Source organism: Cucurbita maxima, unplaced genomic scaffold, assembly GCF_002738345.1.
Source record: "Cucurbita maxima cultivar Rimu unplaced genomic scaffold, Cmax_1.0 Cma_Scf00013, whole genome shotgun sequence".
Lineage (NCBI taxonomy): Eukaryota > Viridiplantae > Streptophyta > Magnoliopsida > Cucurbitales > Cucurbitaceae > Cucurbita > Cucurbita maxima.
In genome coordinates this window covers 4,151,838-4,170,092 of record NW_019272029.1, presented here as the reverse complement: position 1 = coordinate 4,170,092, position 18,255 = coordinate 4,151,838, and the positions used below count along the sequence as shown (strand labels likewise).

General features: G+C 35.0%; 3 protein-coding genes across 6 annotated transcripts in view; 1 reads left to right on the top strand and 2 right to left on the bottom strand.

Moving 5' to 3' along the window:
- The window catches only part of LOC111488550 (pre-mRNA-processing protein 40C), a 12,159-nt gene extending 6,382 nt beyond the window's left edge, over positions 1-5,777 (bottom strand). Inside the window, exons 1-8 of one of the 4 annotated variants that reach the window (XM_023136336.1) lie at positions 5,637-5,777; positions 4,732-5,404; positions 4,454-4,617; positions 3,972-4,009; positions 3,064-3,142; positions 1,794-2,258; positions 1,178-1,261; positions 181-321 (exon numbers count right to left, since the gene is read on the bottom strand). In XM_023136336.1, coding sequence (XP_022992104.1) covers positions 181-321; positions 1,178-1,261; positions 1,794-2,258; positions 3,064-3,142; positions 3,972-4,009; positions 4,454-4,617; positions 4,732-5,332 — 1,572 coding nt within the window. In that variant the 5' untranslated portion in view covers positions 5,333-5,404; positions 5,637-5,777. Of the gene's footprint in view, positions 1-180; positions 322-1,177; positions 1,262-1,793; positions 2,259-3,063; positions 3,143-3,971; positions 4,010-4,453; positions 4,618-4,731; positions 5,405-5,627 lie in introns of all 4 variants that reach the window. The other 3 variants (XM_023136338.1, XM_023136337.1, XM_023136339.1) reach the window with 3 other exon arrangements.
- A 1,506-nt stretch (positions 5,778-7,283) lies between these two features.
- LOC111488637 lies at positions 7,284-9,741 on the bottom strand. The gene is made up of 4 exons (XM_023136495.1): positions 9,000-9,741; positions 8,513-8,917; positions 8,226-8,431; positions 7,284-8,047 (listed from the first exon to the last, which is right to left on the bottom strand). Exons 1-4 carry the CDS (start codon positions 9,394-9,396, stop codon positions 7,802-7,804), a joined length of 1,254 nt encoding a protein of 417 aa, XP_022992263.1. The 5' UTR covers positions 9,397-9,741; the 3' UTR covers positions 7,284-7,801.
- Positions 9,742-13,188: 3,447 nt separating this feature from the next.
- Positions 13,189-18,020, top strand: LOC111488659. The gene is made up of 9 exons (XM_023136539.1): positions 13,189-13,539; positions 14,218-14,415; positions 14,552-14,654; positions 15,034-15,113; positions 15,186-15,263; positions 15,448-15,539; positions 17,185-17,296; positions 17,498-17,623; positions 17,708-18,020. The coding sequence occupies exons 1-9, from the start codon at positions 13,327-13,329 to the stop codon at positions 17,822-17,824; spliced, it is 1,119 nt and encodes a 372-aa protein (XP_022992307.1). The 5' UTR covers positions 13,189-13,326; the 3' UTR covers positions 17,825-18,020.
- The last annotated feature ends 235 nt before the right edge of the window (positions 18,021-18,255 follow it).

The following is an 18,255-nucleotide window of genomic DNA, read 5'->3' as shown; positions in this document are numbered from 1 at the left end:
AAAAAAAAAAAAAAAAAAAAAAAAAAATATATATATATATATATATATATATATATATATATATTACAGTTCGCTCAAGAGATTTTGAACTCATCCATCTTAATACTGTGTTGATTCAAAAGGCTCAATTACAAAAATAGCAACCTTAGACCAGACAATCAATGTCGAAAGGGATATAACCTCAGATGCACTATCCAGTAACTGTTTAAATCCCTCTATTGCAGCCTTCTGAGCAGCTCTTTTCTCCTTACGTTCCTCCTCAGCACGGGTCTTAACAAAGTGTTCAAACAAGGACCTCCTAGCTGAATAACTAGGAATAGCCTGTCATTGAATAAAAACTTCTCAAAACATAATAACAGTAATCCAGCATACAAAGTGCACAACACATACATGCTCTTTATATATAAAAAAGAGTTTCGTAATAAACATAGTGGGTGATCCAGCACATAAAGTGCAAAACGCTAACACAATGGGTTTTCTCTTCAACAGTGGCCAATGACATTTTGCAGATTTTATTGGGTCTCCGTTTGCCCTCTCGCCCTCACTTATAATGGGTCAATGCAGTTGAGGCATTGATTTCTTAATTATGGCAGGAAACAATTAAAATGTAATAAATATTGCTCATGGTTAGTGCATTTTGAATCAGCTCATCTCAAAGCATCTCTTTTGTGTTCTTTATCTCATCATGTTGGGATATCAATTTTGAATAGGAATACTTTCATATTTCCACTGTATTCATTTTCTGTTTCTCTTTTGCTTTGTAATTAGCTTTTCTTTTTGTTCACTCCTTTAGGAGTTTGTAACATCGAGTACTAGCCTCTTTTCATTAGTTCAATGAAAAAAGAGATTCTCATAATAAAATCTCAAACAGAAAGAACAGTTCTAATCTGGAGGAAAAAAAAGAGAGGATTACAAATGTTGCATTGATAGATAGACGCAAGTATGTTTAAAAAAAGTAGAAAGTTTTTTTTCATCATTATAACGAGACAAAAAATACAGAAGAACAAACTTGTTGGAAGCCATAACAGGAGAAAGTCATGAGTCAACCAAGAATTCAAATGTATGGAAGTAGTCTAACATGGGCAAACAAAATCAAACAAACCTGTATCAAGGGGTACCATTGGTAGCAGACCCTTATTCCCGAACAAAGTAATTCAAATCTTTATACTCAACAAACCTTAAAACGGGGATCAAAAACTATCTTCGGCAATTCCTTGTCCCATTTAGAGAATGGTGCCACTCCCCGCTCCTTAAGCATTTCCTACAATTACATCATAATGAGATGTTTCCACCACAACAGTTAAGGTTGCAGAGGACAGAAATTCCTCAAACTGAAGATTGCATGAACAGATATGATGGGAACTTCAGGAATAATAGAAAGCAGGAAGAACGTACAAATCAAGACCATGACCAATGATTTGAGAATAAACTGTGAATACACTGACCAATCGACTGCCAGGCCTGCTTTCCACTAAATGTTGGCAACATGAAGGGGAGCAGTATGATTTGCCCCCTTTTTTCAGCTCCATGAATGGAGCAGCAAGCTTGGCTGACTGATCAGCAGCCACGTATTATTTATTATGGGTATGAAATTAATGCATTTACATCACAGAGGCTAGCCCACCCTAGATCACTATGCATAGGAAAGACTCAAATATATAATGAACATGATATTCAGAACACTAGCAAGAGAAGATAACAACAAAAAAATGAAAAACACTCCCATCAAGTATTATCAAACTGTCAAAAAGATTATGATATTGATCCACAATAAAGGGGAAGTTAGATTACACCTTAAACTGAATAATTAACTGCTCATTAGTTGGTCCACTGTCTACATCCTCAGAGTCCGAGGAGGAGTCGGATACATTTCCATCACCATTGGCATCTTTCGGCTTAACCTTGCTGTTCTCAGTCTGCAGTGCCTTAACTGCAGCATCAGCATCTCTCGGCAGATTCACATCTGATTGAGCTATTGTTGGAGCTGAAATAGGCGAGGAAGCTACAGGAGTTCCAGACTCTTGCAATTTTTTCTTGATCAAATCCAGGGCAGAAGATGGCCCTGAAACTCCTACAGTTCTAAGAGGCATGGCTTCACGACCTCCTGTGTTGATGGCAGGAGTATTCATACTGATAGGGGAAGATCCTGGTTCAGTCAACGCATGATTATTTGGCAAAGGAGCTGAATGTTCTTTTGTTTTTTCATCATTCTGCTGCCTCAATTCAGTTACTTCATTTGGGATCTGCCAACTGCTTATCTGATTCAGAGAGAGAAAGATAGGTTGGCACAACTGAAATATGAAAATTAGGTTCACGGCTAGAATTTACCATTGAGCTAACTCAGTACAAGAGACTTACGTTTCACAACATTTGAAGTACAGGAATCGGGAATATGATTTTGAAGTTCATTTTTCATCCAATAAGTTTACATAGACAATGTCTAATGATAAATGGACCATCAGGCAGCAGATATATCCTCTGAGGAATCTATCCACTTCTGAGCCCCAGCCTACCTCATGTAGTAAATGACAGCAGATACACACGTTGCTACTTTTCCTAGTTACTTTGTGGAACCAATAAATATTACTTTCTATGTTTTTAATGGGATCGTATTAACATCTTCAATTCTCTTCAAAAAATACTAGAAAGCAAATAAAAAAATAAAAAAAAAGAATACATGCAGGTACACATCCTGCTTCTTTTTCTTGTTACTTCGTGGAAATAATACATGTTACTTTCTAGGCTTTTAATGGACTCATATAAGGACCAAATCAATTCTTTACAAAACAAATATATATACTCGATAACAATCACATAAACAAAGAAATATATGCTTAATATGTCCAAAAGACTCCTGACAAAAGAATATGATACAAAATTGGTGCTTAAGTCCTTCAACATAGAGAAAATCTTTTGGGAACTAACAGCAGTGGACCATTTTCTCATGATATTCAAGGTGATAACAACACGAGATATGCATCCAAAAATTTATTTCTAACAAGAAAACTTCCGGACATATAGGAAAGCTGGGGGGGAATTTAGAAGAGAAAAAGAAAATCAAACCTTTGTCTTGTTGTTGTAGTAATACTTTTTACCATCACCCATAGTAACCAAAACCCAATCCGTACCGGACAGGTTTGACCTACAGAAAATAGAACATAAGAACATTTAGTAGATAGAAAACCATTATTTGGCACGTTCAGAAGCTAAGAAGTGTAGCCCAACCCACAAAGTTTGGGGGAAAATGATCTTTGTTAGGACTACTAAAAGCCAACATCTAGGAAGAAACAAAATTAGCCCAACAGTTATGTCAATGCCAAAATGAAGAACTAGCATAGATGAAGGGGAGAAGACCCATAAAACTGCAAGGATGAATAAAAATATATTAAATTGAAATTAATAAACCAGGGACTGCATCCAGCGATGCCAAACAGACTCAAGTAAGTGGTCCTAACAATTGAAGGCAAAGTAATGAATAAACATATGGTTTATATTCATCTTTGCCAAAGCAATGAATAAACATATGGTTTATAACCTCATCGGCAGACAGGATCCAACCACAAAACAAGAATGCCTCCTAAAGAGAAACAAATTATTGGTTCCTATTCCCCAAGTATTTACATATAAGCAATCAAGAATTCGTTTATTGCAAGCAGGTGGAAGCACCAACCAAAGCATTATACATGACATATAAATTATCCATTACAAAAACTTTATCTAATTTTAATGAATGTCGCCAAAACATAAATAAACCATCATAGGCCAGTGCTGACAAGTTTATATATGATACTTACAAGTAATAATTCCACCCAGAAAATTAGTCATATTACAAAACAAAAATCTCCAAACTGGCCGCAAATCACATAGTTACAATTGTTGTAGAAGTAACTAATAAAATAAGTAAAATGTTTTAGCTTCATATAAAAAGAAAAACAATCGCATTTCCATCATGGTTTATTAAAGCTACTTACATTGAAACAGATGTTGGTTGCACCATGAGATTGTCAGGCTGCAACAAATTCAATTACATCAAAATTATTATACATGTATATACATATATTGATGAATGAGATGCACAAAATTGGATATATTGAAAAACCTTAATGCTATAAAAAGGTAATAAGAAAGCCATAATACAGTCATGCCATTCCAATAGAAAAGCATCATAAAGTTTGATAATAAGCCACAATGTCAACAATTATTCATTTCAGCCAGTTACTCATCCCATATTCCACAAAAGCTTCAAGCTGAAATAGAATTGATAATGAACCTGGTGAAACCAAATAACAACAAAATTAATGTGTGTGTGCGTGTGTGTGTGTGTACTGATGGTGTGATGCTAAAGCGGAGGGTGGAGGGTGGAAGAGAGGGAGAGAGATTTATAAGTAACGAACAAGTAGACAAAACGAAACTTATGCGCATTTGAAACTATAGAAAGCCTCCGGGAAAATACCTCCCCTTTAAATCCAGAAGGCTTTTCATAAGTAGATTCTCCTGTCAAGGCATTATAGTAGTACATTATTCCTGACTCAGTCTTGTGGGCAGTCCAATTCTCCGAGTGCTTACTTAAAGAAATACTCTCAGATTGGCCCATACCTTGAGCGTGTTTATGGGCATCTGTTAAATGATTAAACAATGAATGAAGAACAGAAGTTTAGGCACATGTAAGCACTGAAGTACAAATAGCTTTACCATGATATAAAGATAACAATTTAACAGCATACGGCATACCAAGTTCAGGATGATTGAAGTCTGTCTGGATCAACGAATTTCCAGTAAGATGACTTCCATGAGTAGATGGCACAGCAGTGGCCGATGAAACTTGAACAGGGGTAACACCAGGAGGTTGAGGATCGGGCAATGGAACAGAAGGTAGGTGCATTCCACGGGCAGGAAAAGGAAGCGGGCCATGATAAGAAGCAGGGTACGGCAGAAAGGGAGGTCTGGGCATGCCTCCCAACTGAGGAGGCTGAAACCAGATCGCATGAGGTGGAGAAACAACGGGAGCTAGAGAAGGATAGGAACCACATATTTGTGGACGAACAGAAGTATTTATTGAGTTAGGAGCTGCATGCATATTGGGTCCTGGGATAGTGGAAGAAGCAGATGAATCGCTAGGTGGAAACATAACTGGCATAGACGGTGACATTCCCGGTGGACCAGGTACCATCGGAGTTCCAGGCGCTAGTTGGTGAATATGGAAAGATTGGGCAGGAGGAACTGGTAAAGTGGCCGGAATCAAATTGGGAATTGAAGATCCATTAGCTGCAGAATTAGAAGTAGGAGGAGCAGGTAGTGACATAGATTGGGAGACGGTTGATGCGGAAGACATGGTGAAATGAAACGTAGCTAAGCAGAAACAAGTGGGGTTCCCTGTGTCACAACCATAAGTAACCGTGACACCCTGCAACCACGAAGAAAGCCAGTGAGCATGTATAGTTAGTAAGCTGCAATTCCACATGTTAACAAAGTTTCCTTCAGCAGGATAACCAAAAAAAAAGACCAATTAACAAGCTCATATCGTATGAATTCGCGGCGAACTTCGTCGGAATAGCGAGAACTCGATGAAAATAAACAAATCAACGTGAAGAGAAGACAAAACATGGGAAGTAAAAGGAAAGGGAAATATACCCTACCGTGCCGGCGATGCAGATGAGAGGGAGGAAATGAAGAAAGAGCGAATCAGGATGGGAAGAGGAGAGGAGGCCGGGGCCGGGGATCACATGTGGATGAGGTGCCGAAGAGTTAACAGGCGGAGGTTAGGGTTCCGATCTCCGATTGGTGTGTGACGCAGCGGGAGTGCTTTGCTTCCGCCTTCCAATCCCAAGTCCAACGTCCGAATTCCAGCGTAATGCATTTAAATATGGACCGTCCCAACGGGAAGCCCATCTTCGATCCTTCGACCCATTTGTCCCTTGCCGATTCAGAATTTTATTTTATATATTTTGCTAAATTAATAAAAAAAATATTTTTAATTTTTTAATTATCTTGAAAATATTTTTAAATTTTTATTTAAAAGTTTTAACTAAAGTTTCAAAAAATACATTTCATTTTTCAAAAAAAAAATTAATATATATTTTTAATACTTTATTTCAAAAATACTCGTTTCAAAGTTTTCAAAAGTTATATCAATAGTTTTAAAACTTTTTTTAAAAAACTTCAAAAATATCTTCAAACATTAAAAGTTGAAATCATCTCACTTTATTTGTTGGTGAGCTAAAACCAAAACTTAAGTTAAGAAATTTACATTAGAGACGTTAGGATTTTAAAATATTTTATAATTTATTCCCTTTAAAATTGTTAGAATGAGAACGTGAGATTGATAGCTGGTCTAGACATGTGACTGACATCAATCAATAGGTTAAATTTCCGAACTTTCTCACTCGTGTTATATATAATCAAACAAAGTTAAAGTATTATGCGTAAAGAAAACCGAAAGTAGAATTTCACCCCTTCATAGAGTAGATACCTTCTCTCGAAAACAAATTAAAATTATAAATCAGAAAAATAATATGACATGACATAATCATGTGTTTATCGTGAAAATTATCTTTACAATTAATAGTCAATTTTTATTACGTAACGACTTAGCTTTATAATTCTCAAACCAGTCTTATCACTAATTTGACAACGGGACATCATTAAAAAAAAAATAATAAAGTATAAGGATTAAACTGTAACTCCAAAAAATTAATTTTTATGAATTTTGAAAGTTAAAAAATAAAAATAAATAAAAACTAAAAACTAAAAACTAAAATTTATAATTTTGAGAAAGTTACCAAAAAGTAGTTTTTAACCAAATTTACAATATATTAGAAAATATATTTTTTATTTACTAATATTATTATATTTTAGTTAAGTATTCTAAGCACAAGATTGTAGGCAGCAGTGGCCGACCAATAACTTTTTTGGGCATTTTGGGCATTTGGAGAATTCTTTTTTTTTTTTTTTTTTTCCATAACTATATATAAAATTTGATTTAGATTTTGAAATTTAAAAAAAAAAAGTAAATTAAAATAACAAATAAACTAAAGTAGAAATAAAGTTTATAACCTTTAATCATGAAAAAGAATAAAGAAAAACCAACATAATCACCAAACATGCTTTGAACAATTGCAAAAGGAAAAAAACATGGAATTCTTTCTTTGCCAGTAAGAAAGAAATTCATTTTGATTCCGAAGGGAAGAATTTAAAGAATAACGTGCAAACATTAAAAATAATAAGATAATATTTATGTATAATTTTTAATGTGCAAGCATGTTTTCCATCCTTCTAAGTCAAACTTTGAAACAGTGACTTTAACAATTTCAAAATCATTCTAAAACATTACGTAAGAGAGACCGCTCGATCATTATACTATCGAGTAGGTAGAAATCTCGGCCCACGAATGGACGTGGATAGCAAAAAAACAAGGCCAGAAGACAGAGATTTGGTCATTAAGGGCCAGAGGAGTTTTGGAGCTTGAGGTCTAAAACAAAGAGAAGAGATTCGACTGGATAGTTGAGACTAAGAGGGCCCCCTCCCTAACCCACATAAGAAACAAGAACCCAAGAATTCAAATCCATCGTAGTATATAATATAAGTAGTAGCAGCAGGGTCCCAACACCATACTTATCTGCAACCATCGTCCAGTTACATTAAACCACAATCACAACAACTTGGAGATCCAGAGCTGTGGAACAGTGTGTTTGTGAGTACCCAGAAAAGAGGAAGAAGAAGCAGACCAGTGCTTCCTCAGAGAAGGAAGAACAGGAAGAACAGGAAGAACAGGAAGAACAAGAAGAACAAGATGAAGAAGAAATTAACATGGGAAAAGAAGGGGAGAGGGATCTCTCCGCAATTTCCCATCAGACACATCCAACTTCTTCAACTTCTCCTCGCACCAAAGCAGCTGTTCTTTAGAGATCCTTGGCATTTTAACAAGCCTTGATATGATTTTAATATCCACCACTCCAAAAAGCAATTGCATGTCTTCATACGTTTGAGGCCATGTTTTCTGCTTCCACCCTCTACTCTTCTTCCTAACTTCTTTCAGCTTCGCCTTCTTCTGCCAATACTCAAAACCCTTTCATATTATTCTCTACCCCTTCAATCATTGTTCTTCAAATTCAATTCTTCAATACAATTCCAGTTATGTCTTTTGACAGAGAATATAGCTAACCAGCTTTAATGATAATTATGTTTTAGTAAGCATTAAGATAGTTTAGAACACTTGAGCTTCATACCTTGTCAAGGGAAGATCGAATACGAGCAAGCAAAGTGGCGTCCTGGGTCTGGTTCCGAAGTGATAAAGAAGCAGATTTCGAGTTTTTCTTGTCCATCTTAAGGAAGCGGTGGAAAGTAAAGATTGAAGCCTCGATAATGACAAGCAGATCAGAAGCGAGGATGAGGGAATCTGATTCTTGTTCCTGGGCCACGTTTGAATCTGAAGCTGAACAAGAAACAAGCATAGAGTTCATCATATATTTGGTATCATCATAAGAAAATCAAAGGCGTCAGTGTATTCACATACCTTGAATGTTAGGAACATGCAACATTTTAGGAAAAGTTCTACGGGTTCTAGCATAAATTGCAGGCCTGAGAGCTTGTTGGAAGGGTTCATTTTCGATAAACCTTTGCAAGAGGACTTGAAATTGCTGAAAGAGCTGAGCAGTAAGATTATAACGCGTAGTAGGGTTCTGTGGTTGGCATGATATTAAGTGGTTGAGTTGAGTGTACTGACAGTGAAGAGCCTCCCAGGACAAGCAAATGTGAGCAACATAGGCTGTTTCTACGTGGTGATTGGAGTCATTCAGAGTCGATGAAGGATCAAGATCCTCCATCTCGTCTTCAGGTTCTTCGATCCTCTTCAGAGAAAGACATCGAAGAGGCGAAGCACTCTTTTTCGGCGCAGATCTTTGGGAGGCCGATTCAGAACCTAAAATGCAATTCAATGGCGATGTAATGTAAGAGCAAAACCTAATTTCACTGGTTTTCATTGATTGATTGGAAGAACGTACCGGATTGGTTGCTAATCCGATCGAAGAAAATCATCCTCTCGCAGTAATCGTCATAAACAGCGCCAAATCCGCCCCACCATTGCCGACCTTCCGCTTCCACGTCTCTCCACTCCGGCTCCCCACAGCTCGTCTCCCCTTCGCCGACTTCCTCTTCTTCTTCCTCCTCCTCCTCCTCGGGAATCAGCACCATAAAACTATTCCTCCTCAGTTCCTTCAATCTCCTCTTCACCTCCTCCATTATGAAATCCTCATCATCCTCATCGCCTTCCGCTTTCACTTCTGCTTCTACTCCAGCTTCTGCTTCAGCAACACACTTGAGATCTACACCATCCTCCTCCTTCAAATCCCTCTCCCGATTCTGCTTACGCCCTCTCCTCAACATATTCAGCACATCCATTCTCAACTTCCGTAACAACACCTTCAACGCCGAATCGAAGAGAAATCAACACGCTCATCCATGTTGGATTACAGATTCCTGATTCTTCCGGATACAAAATCCACAAAGTAAACCAAAAAAAACAAAACAAAAATGGAAGAAGAAAGGAATGCAATGGTGGAGAGCGAGCGCCCTAGTGGCAGTAGAGGTAGGCGTAGAGAGAGAAGAGAGGCATTGAATTGAATTTAATGGATGAAATTGGAAAAAGAAATAAAAAAAGGGGGGGAAGCGTAAACCCCTATGGAAACCAGGCCAAACACTGTCAGACATCGTACAGAGAATATTGTCAGTGTGGTAGCAAGAACAATGCCAATGCTCATGCCGCGCAAAAAAGCGTCTTTTGATTTTCTACAATGTGCCCTCAAATTACGCTCCTGCCCTCCACTTAACCAACATTCACACTTTTACTCCGGCTCGTGCCTCGGGTTACGCCACCACTTTCCCACTTTACCCTCGTAAATTGGTCCATAAATATGTCCACAAGCCCGGGTTTGGGTCTTTTCAGATGTTTCTCGTTCATGTCTCTTTTTTCCATTTTTTTTTTATTATTTTTATTTTTTCTCTTTTTTAATATATATATATATATTTTTTTTTTTAAAATATTCCTATACATATTTTGAGGCTAGGGGCAAATATGTAAAATATATATTTTGGTTCTAAACTTAAAATATATATATATATATATATATATATTTCTTTTTTTTATATATAAATATATATTAAAATTGAGTTTGTAATGAATATTTGAAAATAAATAAATATTTGTTTTGGGAAATAAATTTTTACTTTTATTTAAATTAAAACAAAAGATATTGAATAAATGAATGGAACACACGAACCAACTCAACCCAAAAAAAAATTATAGTTGAGTTAGGCTGAGTTCATTATTTTAAGTGCGGTTTGGGTTGAAAAATTTAGAACTCGAACCAACCTAACTCACGAACATCCCTATCACTATTACATGCACGTTATGTCAGTTATGTTTTAAAAACCGTTCAATTTAAACATTGTTGTATACTAAAATGTTCATAAATTTCTTTGAAACATAATAATAATATTAAAATAACGTGGTTGAAAATGCAAAAAAAATTATATTTCTTATCAAAGTTGTGAAATAGATGTTGTTGGCTTGTCCTAAGAAAAGAATTATGGCTTAAATGCCAAAATCTAATTACAAGGACTTCGCTTTCACGACCTCATCAACTTATGTTGTCATTTTTGTATATGAGTCTTACCTTTCGTGTTTTTAGTATTTAAAAATACGGAGTAAATAGCCCTATGTTGAGGTCAAGAAATGTAATCACGGTTCATTGTGGGACCTTTCTTTTCGTGACTGTTCATTTGACTCAACTCTATTTTCCAAGTAGAGTGGGATATAATGTAATTCTTTATGCATAGTTCACGCACGCATGCGTGCATGAACCAACTAGGCGAGCTCGTATACATACCCACTAGGCTGAGCTTTTGACTAGCATACTCTAACAATCAAAAATTAAAAAGAAAGAAAAAAAATTGTCTCACGTCGATTAGATTGAGGAAGTAGAGAGTTAGATTCGAATATAAAAAGGACGTTTATTGGCTTACTGAGTTACAACAAATATTTCGTTTCATCCCATTTTGGTGATTCAAAGCCAGTAGGAGAATCTATGTTCTAACGACTCCAACTCGGGCACTCCACTGATTTGGCTTAGGTTTGATACGTTTAACTCATACGAGTTTTCGACTCTTATACTTTCGAAGCTGCTTAAAGTTATTATGACGGCTATTTAGCCAACTTAAACTAGTTAGAGCTAAGTTTAGATTATTTTATGCAAAATTGTAAGTCAATTTTCCTAATAAAATTCTGGTTAATAAGGGTCAGACTTAGGTGGAATCAGATTTCTATGAGTAGTTCTAAGCTAGCACAAAGAAAGCTCGGTGATTTAGACGTAGTCCAACCAAGCAAGACTCTATTCTCGGATGCTTATGGGTGCGGTGCATAACCTGTGGCCCCTGCACCTTGTCGTATTTTATGATTGTAGGATGTGTGTTACATTATATGACGATTTAGCTATGACATAAGTTATGTTATGATATTATACTATGATATGCTATGCTATAAAATTACGTTGTGATACCAATGTTATATGATGCACGAACCTTCATATGTCACATCACGTATTATGTTAGCACGTTCACTCTATGCTTATGAGATATTGATAAGTCATGTATGTTAACCATGAAAGATATATTCAGTATACGTATACATGTCTTATAGGAACATTGTGTCATGATTTGATACTGTGAGATCTCATGCATTTTGTACATCACGTACAACAAGATACTTCACTGTTATGATAAGTATAGATACGTACATTACGATATTTATATACATCATAATATTATGCGAGCTTCTTCCTCCATGGATCCGGCAACATGAGTGTGTGCTAGACGAAAGTCAGGTCCACGAGTACATATACAAGCTTGCTTAGTGGGTTCATGTGTGCGTGTGTGAGCTGTGTATAAAGAAGTAATTTTACCAAGACTGGAAAGTAAAGTTCAAGACCACGATGTTTTTATGAGAAGATGAGTCTCACCATAATTGCATGTGATTGCATTTTTCGACCATAATAATTGGGTTACTTACTGAGCATTTCTTTAAATACTCCAGTCACGTGCGATTTTTTTTCTTCTTCATATCGCGCATTTACTGTGATTTAAAATTTCGAGACCTCATACATTATAGCCACATACCATTGAGAATGACATACAACGTTGCTACAATGTATAAGGTCTCGAAATTTTCAAATCATGGTACATAGCCGTAATGCTCATTCTACCTCAAAACTTTTCATAACATAACTTTCCTACCACTCTTGGTGCTAATATGATCGTGCACCTAGAAGTCCAACTCTACTTATGGAGTCCCATGACATCATGAATTAAATGAACATCCCGTCAGACTCAAACCATGTTTTAATAAATATTTTAAATTATATTTGTAACATAAACTAGATCTAAGCTATCAAAGATGCCGTAGCTCTATGCACCCGTTCTATTAACTTGAAGGTTCAAATCTTTCGTATTCAATAAATTTTATGCATATCTTAATCGTTGATATTATCACCATAACGTAATAGTTTGAACAGGTATTAATTTCATCCATAGCCAATATATGAACATGATTTGCGATAATTTTAAATCTTTAATCCATACTAATTGTACTTAACAAAAAATATAAACATATATTTCAAGCATTAACAAGTTTAGTATTAATGTTAGAGTTCATCATATATTTATTATACTCAGCAGAGATGGAATATTTAAAACAAGTTTTAAAAAATACATTTATTAATTTTAAAAATTTTAATAAAAAAATATTTTTATCATTAATAATATATTTAAAGAAAGGTAGTATTAACCTCCTCAAACTTTATAAAAAAAGTTCAAAAAAATGTAAGAGTATTTTTAAATTTTAAAATAAATTTTAATTATTTTTTAAATAATTTAAAAATTTTAAAGGTATTTATTAAATAAAATATTCACGGGGAATGATAAAAATATTTTTGAAAATTTAGTATTATAATATTATTTGAAATTTTAAAAGTTGGATTTAAATTATTATTTCTCACAAATTAAAATATTAAAAGTAAAAAAATAAAACATTTGGTTGCAATACAATTCTTGCAATTTATATTTAAATTATTATTTGTCACAAATAAAATATTTGGTAAAATATATTTATTTTATTTTAATGAAATTGTTTGCTGAAAATTTTATTTGTAAAAAACTGGGAAGGAAATAAGCACGATTTCTCTGAACTTCTAATCAAAACCTTCGCAATCTTCTCCGTTGCCATTAACATTTATACGTCGATCTCCTGTGACTGCCCGTATCCTCTGTGATTTCTCCATGGAAGCGCTAGCAAGCTCTGTGACCATTCCCAAGTTTTCAGAGGCATACACTCCTTTGTTCTGGAACCCGACCAAGCGGACTGGGTTTCTCAGAATCAACGACTCTACTACTTTTGGTGCCCTTCGTGCTCTCTCTGGTGAAGCTGAAGAGGCTAAACCATCTGATAATAGATTTGGACTCTTTTCCGAAGAAGATGTATCTTTCCCCGAGGTATGGTCTCTTTAATCCTCGATAGATACACAGTTTTGCTATGTACGTTGTATATACTACTGTAAACGGAGTCCGTAGAAATATGCAATTAGGGTTTTGATGTGACTGGAAATTTGCGACGATAATGGAACTCTTTCGAGTTGATGTTTTATTGATTGTCCAGCACCTTTAGCTTTAACTGGTGAAGATGCGTTGGTTTTTAACGTGTCTTGAGAAGAGAAAACAAGGTCGAGAGATTTATGCACTATTTGATTGATTGTATGGTTGTTTATTTGATTGTATCGGTTTCTATTATTATAAATGCTCTCTTACGAACTTTGAGACATTTGAAGGTGGAGTGATGTATGAACATAGTTTTAAACATTGAACTGGAGACTTAAAAGAATCAGCAGACTACGTTCCTTACAGATTTTCTGATAGTTTTTATAGTTCTTTAATCAATTCTTCGGATGCTTTAGAGTATGATTGGATGTACTGCTAAAGTTCAGAAGCATCGCAATTTTTTTTGAAACAATTTAATTTAATTTGATAGTTAGAAACAAAAGATCTAATACTGTTGATTTAATTTGAATCATAAGATAGCTTTCATTTTGTAATGCCACAGAAAGTGATTGGATGTCATATATTAAGAAATGACGGCTTTGGTTTAGTTATGATGGTACCTCTTGTTTTCTCAAGGATGAGCTAAATTTTACACAAAGCAATGAAAAGAATGCAAATGAGCGTTTAAAGGTGGATGCATCTCTTACTGCTCCATCTGGCAGTGGAACTAGAGCTGGTCTTTTCAGAACACCAATATCTGGTGGCGTGCAGAGTGCAACCTCAGCGCATGGTCTACCCAGACCGGCCTTAGCTGTCCGCAATCTCATGGAACAGGTCAGGCTTAAACTCCCTTCATTTTATTATTGTCTAATATAACAGGTATCCTCAATGTCATGTATATGAACTTCAATTGTTGTTGCCTTCTGAACTGCAAAGACTTTCTGAATGAGATCTTCTTTGTACTTTTAAGGCCAGATTTGCTCATTTGTGCACTGTGATGTCTCGGATGCACCACCGCAGACAAGGATACCCATTTGGTTCTTTGGTAGATTTTGCAACTGACTCCATGGGCCGTAAGTCAATTAGTTTCAATATTGGCCGGATTGTATTTCCCTGTTAATTGATAAGCTAGTTCAAAAGACCGTCTGCCATGTCATCAAGAAGTCTACTGGCTGAAAATGGCATTTGTAAATTATATAGATTAGTGTTTGTTGTTTTATTTTGTTTTTTGTTTTTGTGGCTAGGAGATTGAAAAGTCGCACAATGAAGTATCTTCAATGGGTTTCTTTTGTTCAGTGGTATAGAGTATGATGAAAGATATAACTTTTGGACATAGCTTTCTCCTCTATAATCCTAATCTCAATAGTCAATTCCATAAAGTAATAACATTGTGTTTTGTTTCTTGTTTTATTTAATCTTGGTAGTTATATATATCTATATGTTTTCATGCAGATCCAATTTTTTCTTTTTCACCTCTGGCCATTCATACCCGGAATTTGTTGGCAGACCCAAGATGCACCATTGTTGTGCAGGCATGTAGTTTAACAATCAACATTTTCTAGTCCTTGCATTTTAGGTCTTCATGTGACAATTAAACCTTGCAGATACCTGGATGGAGTGGCTTGTCAAATGCCAGAGTAACTATTTTTGGTGATATATACCCCCTTCCAGAGGATCAGCAGGTCAATTTTACTTTAAAGATGTAATTATTGGTAGAGTTAATAAGCTGAAACTCTGTTGTCTGCCTCTATTTTCACAAGTGAATCTTCAAACTAATTTCATAGGTCTTTTGGTACTCATGCTTGCTTATCAGTCTTCTCCAATATGCACATCTAGCAACAAAATGATCCTCGCTTGTTCTTACAGGAGTGGGCTCACAAGCAATACATAGCTAAGCATCAACAAGGACCTTCTCAACAGTGGGGAAATTTTTACTACTTCAGGATGCAAGACATCAGGTTTATTTCTTGTTCTTGATTTAGTGTGTGTTTGACGTGCAGTAAAGTGATTATACTTCTTAAAATTTTAAATTACAAGAAGTTGTGCGAGAAATTTAAGGAGTAGATAAGAATACTTAAAATGCTTTTAAATGAAACATTTATTTTGTAGTCAAAGCTTACAAAATTAATGCTTCACTTGTCCCTAACTAACCCTTATTGTTCATAGTTGTGGCTTGTTATGTAATTTGCTTATATGCAGCTTATAGTTGGCTGTGTTTACTTACAATCTATAACCTATATAAAAATAAATGGTGGTAAAGATCTATTTTTTTAATGCATACCTTTGTTGCCCTAAATTGAATAAACAAAATTTTAGATAGATTGAAAGACTAAATGTTACAATTAAAGAATTTGCAACATTTGTATGAGTTATTTACAAATTCATTAACTTTGTCAATATTTTTTCTAAGTTGTCAAGATAATCTTATTCAAGTTGGTACAGTGGAAATCCTATGTGCTTGACAATTAAATGTTATACTGTCAATAATTGTGCTTTTTGATTAATAGAGGTGTACATAAGTCGACCCGTATATTCACGGCCTGAAAGAATCTCATTTCAGTATTATTTCATCAACATTTATACTTCTATTTATCCATATTGAAAAAATATTACCATTCTACTTTCGTGATTCACACTTAGAAAAGTCATTCCAAAAAGGCCCTAAATCCTATGTGTTTCAATGATATTTGAGAAATTCCTATCCAAAAAATTGATATCTGTCAATATCTCATTCACGTATATTGCATTTTTTTCACCACTGTGTAAGTAGCTTTGTTTATAAACATTTTCTATCCATTTCTTAAACTCTTCTTTATTTCTTTAATTACGAAAGTTTACTGGAACATTTGTGTGGAACTTTTAAAAAGAAATTGATTTTTTATTTTCATTCCAAGGCAACTTAGCCATGGTAACTAATTTAAGCATTTTGTTTCATGTTTAAAACGATTTCCAAATTATCTTTTACTTTTATCACTAAACTAAGAGTGCTCTGTAGAAATGGATTTTTTTTTATTCATAAAAGAAATATTCAACCATGGTAGATGGGAATTTGAATATCTTAAGCTCATTTTAGTTGATGGTGAAAACTTGAAAAGAAATAGTTAACCACAAGAATTTGAAGATCCTATCAATGCTTTTAAAACTTAACCCAGTTACATAAACCATGTGCAATGGACGCTGGGTAATTACCGGTACTTTATAGTTGCACCAATCTTTATATGATTTGATTGTAATATCCTTTCGGTTGTTTTGTTTGGACTGCTGACTTTAGGCATCTGCCTATTCCTTCCTGCCTCTCTCATCATATATACGTTCTATATAATAAAAATGTTTCGAATGACTTTGGTTCCTGCAATAACTCATCTAGACTCGTTGACAATTAAATCCCTTGAGCTGAAGCTCCCGTATGTTGAAGTCTACTTGTTCTCTTCTTTTTCCTCGTTTTGTTTCATCTACATGTCTACCGACATAATTTATGACGAGTATATAGTTACCGTGGGTCACAAAAAATTCATAAGCTCATGATCGGCGTGTTTACCTACAAGGAAGTTTAAGTTTAACAATCAGAAAATTATCCTGCTTGATTTTATGATGTTTTTGCAGTGACATTTATTTCATCGGAGGCTTCGGGACTGTTGCGTGGGTGGATGTGAAAGAGTATGAGGCCCTTCAACCTGATAAGATTGCAGTTGACGGAGGCGAGCAAAGCCTTAAGGTGAGGATCTAAGTTGCAGGTTTTTCTTTCTTTATTTTTTATTCCGTTGCACTTTTAAGAAAGTACTTGAGAGAAGTATATTATCATTATTTCTTTGAAGCCTCGGTTTCTTGCACTCCCATAAGGGGGTGTATTCTGGTTGTCTTAGTATTTGTAATGGTTTCTTTTCTTATTTGCATAAACCCCACATCCATGAAATAGGAATTGAACGCGATGTTCTCAAAACCTCTGAAAGAGCTGCTATCAGCTGAAAGTGAGGTAGACGATGCTGCCTTAATATCGATAGACAGCAAGGGAATCGATATTCGAGTCCGCCAAGGAGCTCAGGTACCAAAAGAATAACAGTGTGTAGATTTGAACATGTCCTGGCAGCATGCGTAGTAATATATGCAACCTTATGCTCTCTTGCAGTTCAATGTCCAAAGGATATCCTTTGAAGGAGGGCATGCCGTGGAAACACTTGAGGAAGCCAAGGTTGCTCTTCGGAAGCTAATAAACAAAGGGGGAGTATGCAATTTTCAAACATAAGTTGGGTGCCAAAATAAAAGAATGTTGATGTTTTGTTTAGCAATAGATAGTCTTGATTAGCAGCAATAAGCCATTGTAGAGTTCTTGATGATGTTTTGTTACGTTCTTCCTTTACTTCCTATCTGGTTTTTATTGCATAAGTTAATTTGACATCGCAAGAAGCGTGTTGAAAATGACTCGATAAATGTTCTGCAACTATATATTTGAATTCATTGCATAAGATTAGTGACATTTAATATCATTATGTAAGTATTTACTTTCTTTTTCAACTATATAAATTTTAATAACTAGATAATAATTGTAAAGCTTTTTGTATAAGTAGAAATGAACTATATATTTGAATTCTTATTATACATTATTTATTATGTGACGTTTTAGTAATTATACCTATTTTCTTCTTATGTGATTAAACAACAATCATGAATTTCGAA